General features: G+C 34.5%; 1 protein-coding gene across 2 annotated transcripts in view; it reads right to left on the reverse strand.

Annotated features, from left to right (window-relative positions):
- DPP10 (dipeptidyl peptidase like 10) overlaps positions 1–17,751 on the reverse strand; it is a 632,664-nt gene that overhangs the window by 313,150 nt on the left and 301,763 nt on the right. For both annotated transcript variants that reach the window (XM_034654431.1, XM_034654430.1), the window contains exon 4: positions 6,997–7,091. In XM_034654431.1, coding sequence (XP_034510322.1) covers positions 6,997–7,091 — 95 coding nt within the window. The remainder of the gene's footprint in view (positions 1–6,996; positions 7,092–17,751) is intronic.

Here is a 17,751-nt window from a genome sequence, read left to right on the forward strand (position 1 = left end):
AGGAAAAGCAGAGTGGTAAGTGGCTTGGTGGGGTGTGTGTGTGTGTGTGTGTGTGTGTGTGAGTGTGTGTGTGTGTGTGTGTGTGTGTGTAATACAAATAAGATTTCTTCTCTTTGCTTACATAGGCAGCATTTCCAAAAGAACTGAAAATAATTGCATAGAAAGAATGATGACACAGGAGATAGTCATTGAAAATCCAAAATATGCTAAAAACAAATATGGTGACTTCAGCCAAGCTAAGGCAACTAAAACCATTTAAACCACATTTTCCTTTTCTTTTTCTTTCCCATTCAGTGTCCAGTGCTTTTCCATTCAATGTCTACTGCTTTCTTCCTTATCAGCTGATGGTAAAACAAATACGTATGTAAGCATATGTGTGTGTGTGTGTGTGTGTGTGCATGCTCACACACATATACAAACATATACGTATATTTAATCAAGTATCTTTTATAAAAGTTTTAAGTAATAAATACACAAATACATATAGAAACTCCTTATACAAAAATATTAAGGAATTTTAATTTATTTTACATTTTCTTATAAGGGATTTTGAATGAAAAACTAGGTATATTAGAAGCAACACTAGACTTAGAGTCAAGGGATTTGTATTCTAGTCTTAAGACTCTACTAGAAACATTGGCAAGTCACTTTATTTCTCTGGGTCTCAGTTTCTTTTTATTGAAATTGAAGTGGAAGATAGGGAGAATGCTTTCCAGTTCTGTAATGGGCTGCCATTATAATTTAATGTTTGCTGAATGCTGAATGTCCTACATTATGTTCCATAAACAAACTGAAATACTAATTTACTATATTCACAGTATACTGTGAAAATATCTGTACTCTTTACCATAAATGGTTACAAAGTTCTGCTTAATGCATAGTTCTCCATTAACAAAGTGGCACAGACCAAAGTATTCTGAAACTAAAAAAAAAAAAAAAAGAAAGAAAGAAAGAAAGAAAGAAAAGAAAAAAGAAGAAAATCCCAGTATCATCAACTTTAAAACCTTCAAAAGTCTCTTAAAATGCATTTTTATTGCTCAAATTCCACCATGAATTAATAGAAGAATTTGGGTATTTCATTATTAATATTTTTAAAAATGCCTAATTGGCTTTCCATGACTGGGAGGTAGCCAAATATAAAATTCTTCTGAAAGAAAATGAAAGGCAGAAATTTTCATCAGATGGTCAAGGGCATATAACCAGAGCCTTGAACTGCTCAAAACAGACTGATGGGTCCTAGATAAAATTCAGAGCACTGACCTCTCAGGAAGCTGAATTTGAAACTAAGTGTAATTAATTGCAATAAATCTGGCTGCCAGCTACCTCCTGTCCTATCTGACACACACTAAAACAATTTACTCCACCCAGCCCCAGGAATACTAAATAAGAATTTTTAAAGAAGTAAATACTGGTAATAATTTTGTTGCACATATTTAAGAGGATATATTGGATATAGTTGAAATAAGCTATTTTTCAAAGGGCTAAATAAGTGATGTTTAATAAGAAGTGGTGTTTTACTCCATACAAAGGAGACTTCTAGATATATTATGTAGGAAATTTGGTTTCTGTCAAGGATGACATTTACGAATATTCCTAACAAATAACAGAGCTGTTGATACGGTTTTATTAGTAACAATTAACACTACTGAGGACAAAAATGCTTCTACCATCCAAGATACTTTATCCCAGTGAGTAAATTTGTTTGTAGCATCTGTTTCCTGGATCATTCACATTGCTAATTAAGGGTGAACTAGAATGTGGAGTGGTCTCTCTTAGAGGCTTTCTTACCTATGGGGAACTGTGTGAAGAGCTGTATGGAATTTTAGAGTAATCATGTCATACTTGCAAACATATGGAGACAAGAGGATCTGTTCTCACATTTTAAATTTGTCCTTGAGGAGACTTCCAGGGTGAAGATCAAAATTTTTCTTTCTAATTTTCCTGTTTCGACAATCATCAGTTTTAACACTATGCAGGGATTCATTTTTACATACACCCAACTTAAAGAAAATTTTAAACAAGCTAAATATTCATAGTAGATTCAACGTTCTCTTTCCTAAGTGAATATAAAAGAAATATTCCAATCATTGCTAAAAATATTATGTTATTTCTATTCCCTTGAATGTGCATAGATGGTGTGTGTCAAGTTTGATACTTCTTTGATGACTAAGAGTTGGGAATCATCTAAATAATATAATTAAATACAATCATCCTTTTTAAAATGAGTAATATGTCTGTAAAAGGATCTAAATATTTTCAAGCTAAATAATTTAAAAAAATGAAAGAAATATGAATGTATTCAATGACAGGAAGTAGTTATTACTTTTGGGTAGAAGAGAGATATATGCCCAGTCTGAAGACAAATAAATTCAATTATTTATAAACATGATATAAATAATGTAATTCCACTGTAAAGAATTACACTGGCTGGAACACTAAGTAGTCACCAGTTTTTATCTTCTAACTTAAAGAAAATCACTTGCTTCTTGGTCAAAGGAATTGACAATAGCCAGTAAGTGATACCAACTTGCCTGAAAAACAACAAAATGTCTCAATTAGAAGTATTCCCAGAAAACCATGGGAAAACTGGGGTGAGACTTTTCGCCTGTACTCGGCACTGTCCAAAGAAGAAAAATCCAAGGTCAAGTGATTATAATCATGCATGCTGGTCTTCACAGATCTGGCCATAAAAAGAAGAAACATGTCTCAAGAAAATGAAGCTGGAAGCCTCAGATTAAAATTTCTGACAAAAAGAACCATTGCTTTGATTTCACCTTGAAAAAACTACCTTTAAATCATCTCATGGTTTCCCTGGTATCCCTGCCTCATACTGGATTTTGCAAATTTGGCGCTATTGACACTTTCAGCTAGATAATTTTGTTGTTACTGTAAGGAGCTGTCTTGTGCATTGTAGAATGTTGAATGGCATCTCTGACCTGTAGTCACTAGATTCCCATGGCACACTCCCCACCTCCAGCCACAACAATCAAGAATCTCTAGAGCTGCCAAGCGTCTCCTGATGGCAAAATTACCCCCGATTGAGAACCACTGGTCTAAAGAAAGAAACTATTGTGTACACAGCAACTGTGTAAGTGTGCAGTTCCTGTGACTTCATTAGCCAATCAATATTAGTTACTCTACTGATACCATTCGCTACTGGGACACCAACACATACTGCCAAAGCCAGATCTTAAAACAACAAAAATAAAAACAAAACAAAAAACAAATTCTCCACGACTATAACCAACATGAAAAGTCAGTTGATCAGTTGGAACTTTCTAACAACCTTTCTGTAGTTCAATTTCTTTTCCAAGTTTTTATGTCAATTCCAGTTAGTCAACATACAGTGTAATATTAGTTTCAGGCATAGAATTTAGTGATTCATCTTATATACAACACCGAGGGCTCATCACAAGTGCCCTCTTTATCTTTATTTCAAATTTTAAGGCGTGAAATTTTGTGTGCCTTTATCTAATAGGTATTTACTGGTACCACAGAATTTTTTTCTATATTTCCTTTAAACATGAATCAGAAAATAAGTTCCTTGATTTTGTGGTGGTAAAAAAGAGTTGGGTTATTCCATCCACCCTCACATACCCAGTGGCAGAACAAATTAAAATTAAACAAATACAAATATTATGATGGTGTGCAAGCCAACAGATGCTATATCTATGCCAAAGTCAATAAATACTCCCTGGTTCTATCAAGCCTACTATCTTGGCATGGCCTATAAAAAAGACTGTTGGGCCCCAAAAAATGTGTAGCTAACATTTTCCTTGGAATCATTATGCTGCCAAATATGAATTTCTTCCTTCTGTTTTGGGCTATTTTTATAGTCTGTTTTTAAAAGCTTGCAGATTTTCAGAATCAAAAAGACATGAGAGTCTTACCCATCAGTCACCCATTTCCATGTAAGTGCATTAGACCCCTGTTTCCAATTCCCTTCTAATTTCAAAAAGTGATTTGATAGAACTATTTATGGCTGTTGGTGTTTTCTGCTAAGACCACTGGTGATACTCAATTCACGACAGCAGAAAGAGTACATACAGCTAATACTTATGAAACATTTCCTCATTATGTCACTGTGAATGAGGTTTTGTTTGAAATAGTGCTGGCTTTAAGAGATAACATTTTCAAACACTTAAAAATGATTAAGAGCAGTTTTGGGGCTAAAGCACTTCTTTTGCATAACTCCTCCTCAGAAAGTTATATACTCTAATTTCTTCCTTCATTAGAAATCCACCTATCTTCAATCCAAAAGAAGCCTCAAGACAATTATTTTAAGAAAATGATTTACTTTTGTTTTATTTTTGACAGCCATATCCAATATTATTGTTACTCATAGAGTCTGCTAACCATGATTACATAGCTTAAGTACCCACTATTCATATTTAAAATGTTTTTAAGAGGGGAAATTATAATGTGGTGTTATCTTAATTTTTAAAACAAACCGACTGTCACATTTTAAAAAATATGTCCTACTAAATAATAGGGTATTATGTTACAACATTTCTATCAATAATATGTTTATTTTCTTAATCGATTTGGCACTTTTATTACAAAGCTTTTATAGTGCTCTTAGCCAATTATGATTCTAATTAAAATATTGATAATTGTTCAATGAAAAATCTGCAGTATGAATAAAATTCTTATGCTCTGGTAGGAGATTTTTTCCAATAGAATGGCCTTGGAGAGAAAGTAAATCCAGACTTTAGCCTAGCATGAGCTTTGAAAACACAACTACATTTATTAATGCTATCTTGGAGTGAGGAGGGAATGATTAAATGAGTTCCTCTGAAGAGTCACAGTATTTATATATATATATATATATATATATATATATATATATTTTACAGTTTTGAGTTAACTGGTTGCAAATATATGCCAAACTCCAATCCCTTATCTGTGCACTCCCCATCCCCCCACTGAATTCTGACACCTCTAGGACTAAGAAATTACTTAATTATCTATTTTGTGAGATAAATGTCTTCAGGGAGCCTATGAATCTTAGAAGATCAGTAAATTAGAGTATTTGCTAAATATGACTCTGTGGTAATTAAGAGTCATTGCCTACATAGAAGAGAATAGAAATAGACCTCAAAAGGATTTAAAAAAATTAAGCACACATGCACAAAGATAAAATGGTATTAATCAGCACATGGAGAAACTACAATGAGATAAGCTGGGGGTGGTGTAAGGGACCAACAAAAGAACTGGGATAAAGGAGTAAAGCCACAAGATTTTTTGATTTTGTTTATTTTTTGATGTATCATTGAGGTTAAGAAAGTAAGGGCCAAATGTTGAAAAGAAATACATAATCTGTGACCACAGTGAAGATCTCATTAATCTGTGTAAAGGGAATGATAAATAAGGAATTATCACATAACTGAATATCCATGTACTAAGTGTTTATACCTTACTTAAATGCTTGGCCACTGAAGTCCTATATTCCACCTCAAAAATGATACTTTATGATAAAAAAATAAGTGTAGTTATTTTTTTCCCCAAAAACTAATTTTACTGAAAATCAATTCACGTTGACTTTAATCAGCAAATCCTTAGCATACCCTCTCCTCATTACCAATTCCTGCTTTCTGCCTTCTGTCTTTCTATTGAGGGCTTTTTTTTTCCATTCATTTCAACATACCTTGATGATTCCTTAGCCTTTTCTCTAGTATTCCTGAGGACCATCCAATTAAGAAATAATAGACACTGTTCTATACTATTTATTAAGCTTTTTCATTAGGGTTAGTATTATCTGCAACAAGGAAATCCATATTTTTAGAAAGTGAGCAATATGGCTTCTATACTCTCGGCATTCCATAAGGGCTATAAAGAGTTGTAATCAGAGTAGCTGTTTCTCTAATATCTGTGAATTAACTAATTAGTTTAAAAACAAAAATGTCCTTATTCTGTTAGTTGTTGCTCTAATTACTAAAGTACATCAGCTGTTTGGTTTAATTTAGCCTAACAGATGCATAAGTATATAAGCACTTTCTGATTTCAATGACCATATTTTCTTAATATATAAAAACACTAAAGAACAGAAGGTTCCAGTCCACCTTTCTCTTGGACATCCTACAAAAAACATGACGTTTAGATGTCTATTCCAAATGTACAATTAGAAATAAGTTAAAGAAAAAGTATCTGATGATTTGCTCACTGATTTAGTTTGCATGGAAGATCCTCTAAGGCCTTGGAGTGTGTTTTCTCTGTATCCTATGAGGTCATTTAATAGGCAATATATTGAACCTTTGATTATATAAACCCGTGAGCAAATAACTGCACACTATTTTTCAGTGGTGTTTGACAGCTAAATTTTAAATATCTGCATAAGTTAATTCATTAACACTCACTCTGTAGGTCATCATAGGTAAATCCAACCTTAAGAAGACTGAATTTACGAGAAAGACAAAATTCATATTCTTTTGTAAGAGCAAAATGAATACATTCTGTTATGTACACATTGTCAGGCTAACCAGTGATTCTGGAGAAAATGAAAACGACAGAAGCCTAAATTATAAAAGTAAAACACATCAACCCTAGCAGAGAGCCAGTTTTAGAGAGACTGCCTTCTGATTGATCCAGAAAACTACAACAAAATTAGAAGTCAGAAAGAATGGAAAGTGAAGAGGGAGAAAAAGGTTGTGATAACTTGTGTTAGATTTTTTTTTTTTAATCTTGACATTCCTACGAGTGATTTTACACAGGAAATATTGGAAGAAATATTCATTCTAGGGAAATTTTATTCTTGGAAACATCTACTCATTGACTAAAAAGGGGAGATACAAAGTTAAATGGGGAGACATGAAGCAGATGGTCACATGGGCATTTCCTTTTAATAGATGTACTGATTCTAATGATATGGCAAGCCCTAGCTTTTTACCTGAAATATTTTGCAGGTGCTGGAGCTGAAGAAGAAAAAGGTTATGTGCACCTAGAGAGCATTCTAAACAATACTGAAATGCATAAAGTAATTAATTTTTCATTACTTACAAAAGTTGTGTTTTCCAATAATAATGTGGTAGCATTTGTTTCTATATTCAGTTTAATGACATGTCCATTCTCGCTTTTATACACCACATCTGTATCTGCAACAACAAAGATATTAACAATTGACAAACACATTGACTAGGTAATATAATAAACTGTAGAGGAGAAAATGTGTATAATAGGCAGACACATTAGAACAATCACTGTTAGCCTTTAATAACCTGAGCAGATTTTTGTACTTGGCTCACATTAATCTTCTTCCACGATCAGGAAGCCTGGCTAGCACATGGTCTATTGTGCAGTGCAAACAGGGTGACTGAAAGAGGCCACTCAGGTTTCCGGTTTAACAACCGAAAATTAATTAAAATACGGAAAATATGCTGCCTGTTCTGAGATGGAAAGAAGGGACAAAGAAGTGCCTCCAGTTTCGAAGTCACTGTTACTGACTCATGATCCAGTTAAACTGACAGCGAGGCCTGCCAGTTTACCGTAACTCCACACAATTCTTTTTTTTTTTTTTTTTAAGATTTTATTTATTTATTTGACAGAGAGAGAGAGCCAGTGAGAGAGAGAACACAGGCAGGGAGAGTGGGAGAGGAAGAAGCAGGCTCCCAGTAGAGGAGCCCCATATGGGGCTCGATCCCAGAACGCCAGGATCACGCCCTGAACGGAAGGCAGACGCTTAACGACTGAGCCACCCAGGCGCCCCTCCACACAATTCTAAGCTCCTCCTACCGGACCACCCTCATGTAGACTTTTCCTGTCTCCAGTCTTCCCACCCCTCAATTCCTATCCTCCGTTTCCCCTTAGGTTTGGGAATTTTGTCCCTGATATGTTATCTGGCCTGTGTGATCACAGATCAAAAACTCTGATTGCTGGCATGCCACTGTATCATCTTTGTCAACTTTAGGAAAATGATATCTTCATTTTATTTTATTTTATTTTTTGATGTCTTCATTTTACATAATTGCATAGTTTCTGAACAATTACTGGTTTTATATATATATTTGAGTTCAATTCAGCCACATTTGTCAGCAAATTAAATCATCTTAAGAATACCTCACTGATGCCTGGGTGGCTCAGCTGGTCAAGCATCTGACTTTGGCTCAGGTCATGACCTCAGGGTCCCCGGGATCCAGCCCTGGGTAGGGATCCCTGTGCAGTGGGGAGTCTGCCTCTCCCTCTCTCTCTGCCCCTCCCCCGCTCATGCTCACTCTGTCTCTCTCAAATAAATAAATAAAATCTTAAAAAAAAAAAAAAGGAAAGAAAGAAAGAAAGAATTCCTCAGACTGAAAGTATCAATGTAAGGGAAAACTGCCAGAGAGGATACTCATGAGTTGAATATAAATATATATTCATTTTCACATTCATCTAACTTAGAGAAAATTTTAAACAAGCTAAATATTCATGGTATAGTCAATGTTCTTTTTGACTAAATGAATATAAAAGAAATATCCCAATCTTTGCCGAAACATGTTACCTTATTTCTACTCCCCGGAATGTGCATAGATGGTATGTGTCAAGTTTGATACTTCTTTGATGAGTAAGAGTGGGAAATCATCTAAATCATCTAATTAAATATAATGATCCTTTTTAAAATGAATAATATGGGTGTAAAAGGACCTAAATATTTTCAAGCTAAATAATAAAAAAAAAATGAAAGAAATACAAATATATCCAATGACGGGGATTAGTTACTGCTTTTGGGTAGAAGAGAGGTATGTCCAGTCTAAAGATAAATAAATTCAATTATTTATAAACATGATATAAATAATGTAATGCCAATGTAAAGAATTACACTGGCTGGAACACTAAGTAGTCATCAGTTTTTATCTTCTAACTTAAAGAAAATCACTTGCTTCTTGGTCAAAGGAGTTGACCAATATAAAATAGATATTACACAATATATATATGTATTATATTACACAGATATATATATAAATTACACATATATATGTATTGTATAGTCCACATGCATAATATACATATATATTATATATTACATATATATGTATGGGTTTGTGTATTAAAGGGAAGATCCCCAAATAAAAGCAGACTTGAGTGTTTTTTTTTCTTTAACAATAATCTTTCCAGTTTTACTCAATTCTAACCTTTTACATGATATTGCACCTTGCTAACCCTCTGCCCATTCTTAGAAGAAAGGCAATATTGAAGTGGTTTGGGTCCACTATCCATAGTAAATGAAGTTATACAAGATACAATTTCTCAGAACCCAAATGTCTTCACTTGCATAATAGTTAACAAGTACTGCATGGTGGGTTATGAAGATTTTATGGAAATGCCTGACATTTCAGACAGAACAAGATTTTCTGACTTGTTCTCTATTTCAATATTATAAAAAGTTATACTTAGAAATTATATGATGTGGCGTGATCAATACTAGCAAAAATTAAGTTTTTCTTTTTTATGTGTTTCGTTTAAAAAGACTGGGAGTCCAACGTGACTCTCCTGTTAAAGTACAGGACGGCAGAGGAGGCCAGTCATTCTTGAGCTCAATGGGGACAATGACATCTTGGACGGGGCAAAACAAATGGCGTTTTAAGAAAGGAGGTAAAGGGACAAAGATTTTCAAGTTACTATCTGCAGCAGATTGTATGGGCAGAAAGACAGTCCTATGCGATATTTAAGATAAGGCCTTGTATGACCTTCTGAACTTTCATCAGCTATAAATACACTGGGTTCTCCTATCATTATCTTTACCTGTTGTCTATTCTAGTGATGTAGAACAAATAAAAGCTCTACACAACTAAGAAATATTTATTTTGATTTATATTCCTTCCCACCCCCCCTTTCTTTTCTATCCTTTATTTATGATCATAGCTCAGCAGCAACACTGGTCACCTGCGTTACTCACTTGGTTTTGCCAGCTACTTCTGGTCTTCTGTCTTCCTGCTCTCAATTAATAACGCTTGAACCAAGAGTCCAACCTCAATCAACACCTCTGTTATTTTTCTTGATATTCTCAATTCTGGACCACTTCATGATATTGACAGAAACTGACATCATTGAATAGCGAGAAGAGCCAAAGAGAATGTCTTAACAAGCCATCCTTATAATATTTTCACTATAAATTAAGAGAAAAAGGACTTTCCCCCTTCTACTGCACAGTAGTTAAAGCCAAAAGCCATCAATGAGTGGTTCTTCTCCTAGGGGACAAGTACAGTGCCAAATTCTAAACAGGGATGAAGTCTGTGGGCTTAGGGAAGAAGAAGATTTCAGAGAACAATTGTAGTATGAATGATGGTTCGTCTTCAATGGAAAGGATGAGTAACATATGGCCCCCCAGTCTCACAGTAGGAAAAAACACTAAGCCAGTGATGGATTGTATCAGGTGTAAAAAAAGGAAAATTAAATTTTATTCCCTTAGAACCAAAGTAGAAGTGAAGATTGTTTGAGAAGATAAAAATCAAATTTAATATTTTAAAAGTAGGTTTTGCTGAATAATTAGACTTGAAAAAAATCTATAGAGATTTGAGATTTATAAATACCTTTAGATTTGCATACTTGCAAATTTTCCTATTAGACTCTCAATGTTGAATTAGAAGGAGAAACTTTTTAAAATCAAGTGTAACTCCCTAGCTTAAAGTTTAATACAGATTTCCGTATGAATTATTTTAAAAGCATCTAATATCTGCCTTTATTAATTCTGTTTAATTTTTTTCCTGGTCTTTAAAATGTGGTCTTCTGGGTCTCATATTTATCCTACTTTACTGTTTGATTTATAATCACTAGTGGAATTTCCCATTTTGATACTCCTGTTATTACATTAATAAATTACTTTCTGGAACTAGATTTCAAAATTGTCATGTCATACTTTGTTTAATATTAAGTAATGAAATATGAGTGAATAAGAGCAATGAGTAAAGTGCATTAACACAGGAAGATTAAGGTAGGTGTTACTTGAAATACTCTCAAAACACAGTATTATGCATGTCTACACAGTACTTTGATTAAATAATCTTTCTTCCTTTTCAACTTATTGAAAGTTAAGAGTCAATTATCCTGAACACATATTTGATTCAGTCAGTTCTTTTTTTTAATTTAATTTAATTAATTTATTTATTTTAAAGATTTTATTTATTTCTTTGACAGAGAAAGAGACAGCCAGTGAGAGAGGGAACACAAGAAGAGGGGGGGAGAGGAAGAAGCAGGCTCCCAGCAGAGCAGGGAGCCCAATGTGGGGCTAGATCCCAGGACCCTGGGATCACGCCCTGAGCCAAACGCAGCCGCTTAATGATTGAGCCAACCAGGTGCCCCACTTTTTTTTTTTTTAATGAAAAGGTGTGACAAGGCAAAATCACCATCTAGACTCTCCATCCTGAGCTCTGAGAATATATTTGTAGTGTCTGTCTCCCTAAATGATTATTACCACTGTCATTTCTGTCTATCCCCCTTTTCCTTACTGTGTCTAAAGAAAGGAAAAACACAGTAGTATGTTTTAGGTTAAGGTCATTCAGGTAAATGCAACCCTTTATTTTCTACCTCTTTGAAGCAAAGCAGGTAGTAAAGCACTTCACAGAAGAGTTCAGTTCTCTATTTGCTAATGAAATTGAGAACTGAGGCCTCTGTAGCCATCCCATGTCAGGACCAAGAACCAGAGCAGCCTACACCTATAAGATTTTATTTTGAGTTACTTCATGTCCCTGCCCACGAAATAAGTGTTAAAGTATACAAACAATTTTTTTTCCAGAACTTCGTGAAAATTATTTATCTGAGTAAGAAGTTCTCGAAACTGAGCAAATTTCTTAATGATCAAACACCCTGATTACTTAATACTAACTTCAAGATGGCTGCCTCTCTGTCCACCAATCCTAAGCTACCACATCATGAAATATCCCCAACTCTAAGCCAGTGCTCACACTGAAAGACCTGTCTTAACCACTCAAGCTCAGATCCCTAGTCCTACACTTACCTCCTTTGACCCACCCAACCAAATCCTGTTTCTGGACATTCTAAGACTGTCCTCCATCACTGCAATAGGTAAGAAACTCAGCTCTGGTTAATAGGCTATACCTAGGGTTAACAGCAGACGAAATTCACCTTTCATGCACACCAGTGTAAAGGCACTTTGTTTTTCTGATGTTATGATTGAAAATGTAAGTATGCATTTAATTTTGACCTGATAATTGGCTTTGAATATTTCAAAACAAAACCTATCATCTATCTATAAAGAGAGTTTTCAAAAATTGAAAAAAAAAAAAAAGCGTGGCAAATCAATTATTTGGGAGATGTTAATTCAACTATGACATTTGTTTTAAAAAATCTGTTTTTAAAAAAATCTGTTTTTGATATGTAAAATAAAAACTTGACAGCATCTGATATATTTTTAACTCCCAAACAATAAACTGAAAAAAAAATTAAAAACAGTGTAATAATGAAATGATTATCACAGGAAAAAATCATTGAAATGCTTTTTGAAAGAATTTATTAAATATCAAGTTAAGATTTTAATCATTAGTTAAACATATCAATGACAAGTCTGGAATATTGAGCTAATCATCTTTGAAACACAGCAGGCCCCTCATTCATCTCTCCTGAAACACTGCTCACAACTATGCGAAACTATCCTCACTTTTTAAAGGGCCCCAAGCTCCATGTACTTACCTGTGAAAACCAAAGACATCAGAAATGGCTTCACTGTCCAGTCTACCTCAAAATCTCACCCTGATTTTTTTCTTTTTTTTCCCAGACTTCTAGAATGAGGTAATCTTTCTCCTTTGCAAAGCAAAAAGCTGTTTTGTAGCCAAATCACTCTGCTCTGAACTCTTAAACATCCTTGATTTCTGGTACCTATTGCCAGCTACTTGTGCTTTTAATATATATTTATTTTCTATATTAATAATAATAATATAATGCTACTGCTGATAATCACCTCCATTCAGCTTTTTGCTCTCCCCCAGCATTTTGTTTCCTTTCATAGTAAGCCTCAATAAACTTTCTACCCAAGGTTTCTGTGTCATTCTGTGTGTCTTACATGCTCTTCACTCTATCCCCCTGCAGCGAGCTGCTGTCCTCACCCTGCTAAACTTGCAAACTTCCAACATTATCACTGACTTGCAATAACCAAGTCCGATGTGCTCTTGCTCCAAGTTCACTCCCTACTTCATCTGATTTTGCAGTGTGTGATGATGATGAACACAAGGATTTCAAAATCATCTTTCTTGACTCTGAACCCTTGCTTTGCCCTGGAATTATTTCCTCAAAAATGTCTGTACGTCTTAACCTGTTTCCTTGCATACTAAACGGAGACATCCTTCCTAGCTCAACTCTGAGCTTTATTTATTTACTTTTTAACTGCTATTGTCTGAGTGATCCTTTCTACTCAGACCTTCCTATATTGATTCTTAAACTTTCAGCTCAGGTTGTGACCCCACCCAGAGGCCAGTTTTGTATTTTCAGTTCTAAGCTTGATCACATAGACGTCTTGCAGACATATAAAATTCAGTAGGCTAAAACTACACTCCTTATATTTATAGCTACGTTAATATAGCTCTCTCAAATATATATATAAATATATATAATAATATATAATATATACAAATAAAATAATATAAATATATAAATATATATGTTAAATATAAATTTATATAAATTTATATAAATATATAAAATATATAGAATATTATATATAAATAAAATGTATATATAAATAAAATTATATATATATATATATAATTTAACTCTAAGTCCCATATATATTACCTCTTCACCTCCTATGTCAATATTGTTTTTTACAATCTTTCACTTGGAAGATTGTTTTAGTTTTTTACATGTTCTGTAAGCCTCCAGTTTATTTCAATCACACAGCCCAACACATTCTAAACAACAAAGTGTTTCTGTCTTATGCACAAAAAGATTCACGGGGTCGCTATTAATAAAGTATAAAATGAAAGACTGGCACTCAGGTTACTCACTAGCTTCATCATATATTTACATAGTTATTATCACCTGACACCTTATAAAAGAGTCCAGATCATCTGCTGTTTACAGTTGCTCACACATATATCACCCTCACTCTGTTTTGCTTATGATACCCACTGCCCAGGTCCTGCCCAGATTCTATGTCTTTTTCCAGACACCCTAAAGTTCCCAATACTTCCAAAGTCCTCACTCAATCTCTTTTCTGAACTTCTATGTTAGTCATTTAATATCTAATCATATACTTCATTTAAAAAATACTATCTATTTTTATTTAGTTTTGATGTGTTATTTTGCATTTTCAATTATTTTATGAACTCAAGAAAGGGCCTATTTCATGTTCTGTTGAGAACTGAAATTATTCACACCCATGCATCTTACTATCTATATTAACATGAGTTTACCATTCAACTGTCTGCACTAATATGACTCTAATATTTCAAGAAATTCTTGCCAGGAAGATGAGGTTGCAAATCACTTCATCTCTCCCACTCCCCTACGGAACCTTCTGAAAACCCACTTACTTGAAAAATAGATTGTTCAACTACTGCCCACTAAAGTAAATACCTTTCTCACAACAAAACATAGCTCAACCAAATGAATGTTACTATCTCCCAAACCCTCACCTTCTCGAATTCATCAGTCCTAAACTCTTATAACACAAACTCACCCAGTTCCAATCGACCCTGCTAGTGAGAGACATGTCAAACTAGATCCCCCAAACCTCACACACAGCCTCCCTGGTCCTTTCCTTTCCATCTGCTGCTCACTCTCCATCAAGACCTTGATCTCCTATACCAAAGTGAGCAACAGCCTCAGCTGTTACTCTGATGAATATCTTGGGAGGGTAGGTGGTGGAATTTGCACTCAGCTGTTTGAAACTTCTATATTATATAATATGTATATGCATAACATGTATAGTATATATCCCATTGAAGGATCTCAAGAAATATTTTTTCTCTGCTACAAGATTAAATCTTTTCACTATCTTAAATATTTCGCTTTTCACTGTTACAACTTTATTTAGAAACATATTTAGCACTACTGACAAAGGCTCCCTCTTTGACCAAAACTCAGACTCCTCAGAGTGCTCTTCTTGACTAGTCCTTGACCTTGGCCTGCCTTTAGCATGAATCCTGCCGAGTCAGTTTAGTTAAAATATACCCACCATCAGTGTCTGATCAAATTCCTCACCCCCCCACCTGTGAAGTGCTTGGCCTTGCACTTAATAAGAATCCTATTAGGCCAGTTCAGTAAGAATTCCCTAACCTCAGTATGTCCTCTCAGTAATTTCCCCCTATTGCCTCCTCACTCTGGTCTTTGGCGATAATCTCCAGTTTCTTTGCTATATTCAGAATTGAATTCAGTCTTTCTCCCTATTGCCATAGTCTCACCTTTATTCTAATAGTCATGAATAAAGTCCTCCTTACTATTTTAATGAGTGTCAGAATAATTTTTCTTTTAACACTACTTTGGAAATCTAAACTTAGGTAATCTACTTTAATAATATTCTGGTATTAAATTTAAGTTATATATTATACATCGTAAATTAATATAAATTATTAATATTAAATTAACATTAATTTAATGATTTAATATAATATTAATCAAATTATACACAAAAATATATACATATCAATAAACTACTATATACAGTTGATCAGAGAACAACACCAGTTTAACTGCACAGGTCCACTTATATGCACATGTTTTTCAGTAAATACAGTAGAGTACTATAAACATATTGTCTCTTAAGATGTTCTTAAAAACACTTTGTTTTCTTTAGCTTTCTTTATTGTGGGAATACAATATATAGTACATATAAAATACAAAATGAATGTTAATTGACTATGTTATTGTTATGGCTTCCTGTCAATACTAGGCTACTAGAAGTTAAGTTTTTAGGGAATCAATGTTATATGCACATTTTTGACTGTGCGGAGGGTCAGCACCTCTAACCTACATGTTGTTCAAGGAGATACACACACACACAGAGTTAGCTTAGTATGCTAGACCAGTGGTCCACAAACTCTTGCTATGGCTGTGGATCCACCGAATTTGGCCCCCAACCACGTTTATTTATTTATTCATTTACCTTTGTCTATGGATGCTTTCACACTGTAACTGTAGGTCTGAACAGCTGCAACAAACTGAATGGCTCACAAAGCCTGAAACAGTTACTCTCTGGTCCCTTAAAGACAAAGTTTGCTGACCTCTCTGTTAGACTATTAATTGTTTGCCTCATTCACAGAACATACTTTTTACTTACTGTATTTATGAATGTTAATTTAGTTACTGATCATTGCAATGTCACTAGAAGAATGTTCTTTCGCTCCTTCGAATATCTATATATTCCAAAGAGTTTTGTTTTGTTTTCCAACCTGGCATGAGAAATATATTTGCCTTGAAATGTTTTGAATTCTTGGTAAATAAGATAAAGTTAGGTGTACAAAATAATGCATTTTCCTAAAAAGTAACCAGAATAAAGGCCATCTTCATTTAAAAGTCATCATAATTGTAAGTAATCATCATTAATTCATACGGAAGTGTCAATCCTATGAATGGCACTGCCTGTAATAAAGAGCCCTTTCCAGGCTCAATAATGAAGCAGTTGATGGCCACTCAGCTAAATGATGTCTTTCTGATTTGTAGCTAAAATGTGAATAGCAGCAATTTTCTGATCATCATTTCATTCTTTAGATTATTTGCAAAAAAATTCACACAAGAGGAAAATAGAACACCCCTCTCTAGAATTTCAAATATTTCTTGTCACCAGAAGGTTTGTTTGCATAACAGTAGCATAAGTACCAAATTGTCACTGGTTCTTAACTTTATTCAGTTAAAACCTACAGGAGTTTACCAAAAGCTTTTTTAACTTCAGACTCCTATAATCAAGGATCTGCTTGAGTTGTCCCACCTACCGAAGCCAGAAGGCAAAAGGAAGACATATGCAGATTCAAATCTTCTCTTCACTGAGTATCTCATGTAAAATGAACATAAAAGTTGATGTATCCCAAGATCCTAACGGCCTAAAATTTTACCGCAGTTGATGTGAGAAACAAAGGCAGAAGAAAAATTATTAAATTTCCTTCCTACCTACAGCCCACTGACAAGTCCTTGAAACAGGCAGAGTGATATTCCTCTAGGGACTCAACAGCCTCGACGTTAATACTTTACTAAAATCAAAGGGCAATCTTAACCCAACCCCAGGATCCTGTAAGTCTACTTCAACATACAAAAACTCCTTTGGAAACCTCCTTTATCTGTAACCCCCCAAGATACATGTTGGCAATCATACTCCAAGCATATGACCACAGATAAACAAACATCTGAATGGTCTCATGACTCAGGTTTATTAGACAGTAGTAAATGACATTTTCCCAACAATAATTAGCCCTCTCAACATCCTGGAAAACTTGTTCCCAAATTTCCTTAGAGATTCACGCTATCCCTAACTTCCTCCCAACTTGCAAGTATATAATGGGCTACTCTTTATAACCCAGATGCAGCTCTTTCTGTCCACAGGTCTGTCCCCTTTGCTTCAATAAAACCACCTTTTCCACCAAAGACGTCTCAAGAATTCTTTCTTGGCCATCGGCTTCAAACCCTAATGTCTTTCCTACATCACAGTGACACTTGCAGAGAACAGAGCCTCTAAACTGCAAAATATAGAGGAAAAAAAAATAAGAGACTAGGCAAATCTAAAGCACTTCTCTGTCCTTTAATTTTTTGTTTTAGTCAGCCAGCAATTTTTTTTTCTTATCCTGAAGATTGAACTGGGCTGATCTCAGTCTCCAACTGTACCTTTGGAGGAAGGGC

This window comes from Ailuropoda melanoleuca, chromosome 2 (genome assembly GCF_002007445.2).
Source record: "Ailuropoda melanoleuca isolate Jingjing chromosome 2, ASM200744v2, whole genome shotgun sequence".
Classification (NCBI taxonomy): Eukaryota; Metazoa; Chordata; class Mammalia; order Carnivora; family Ursidae; genus Ailuropoda; species Ailuropoda melanoleuca.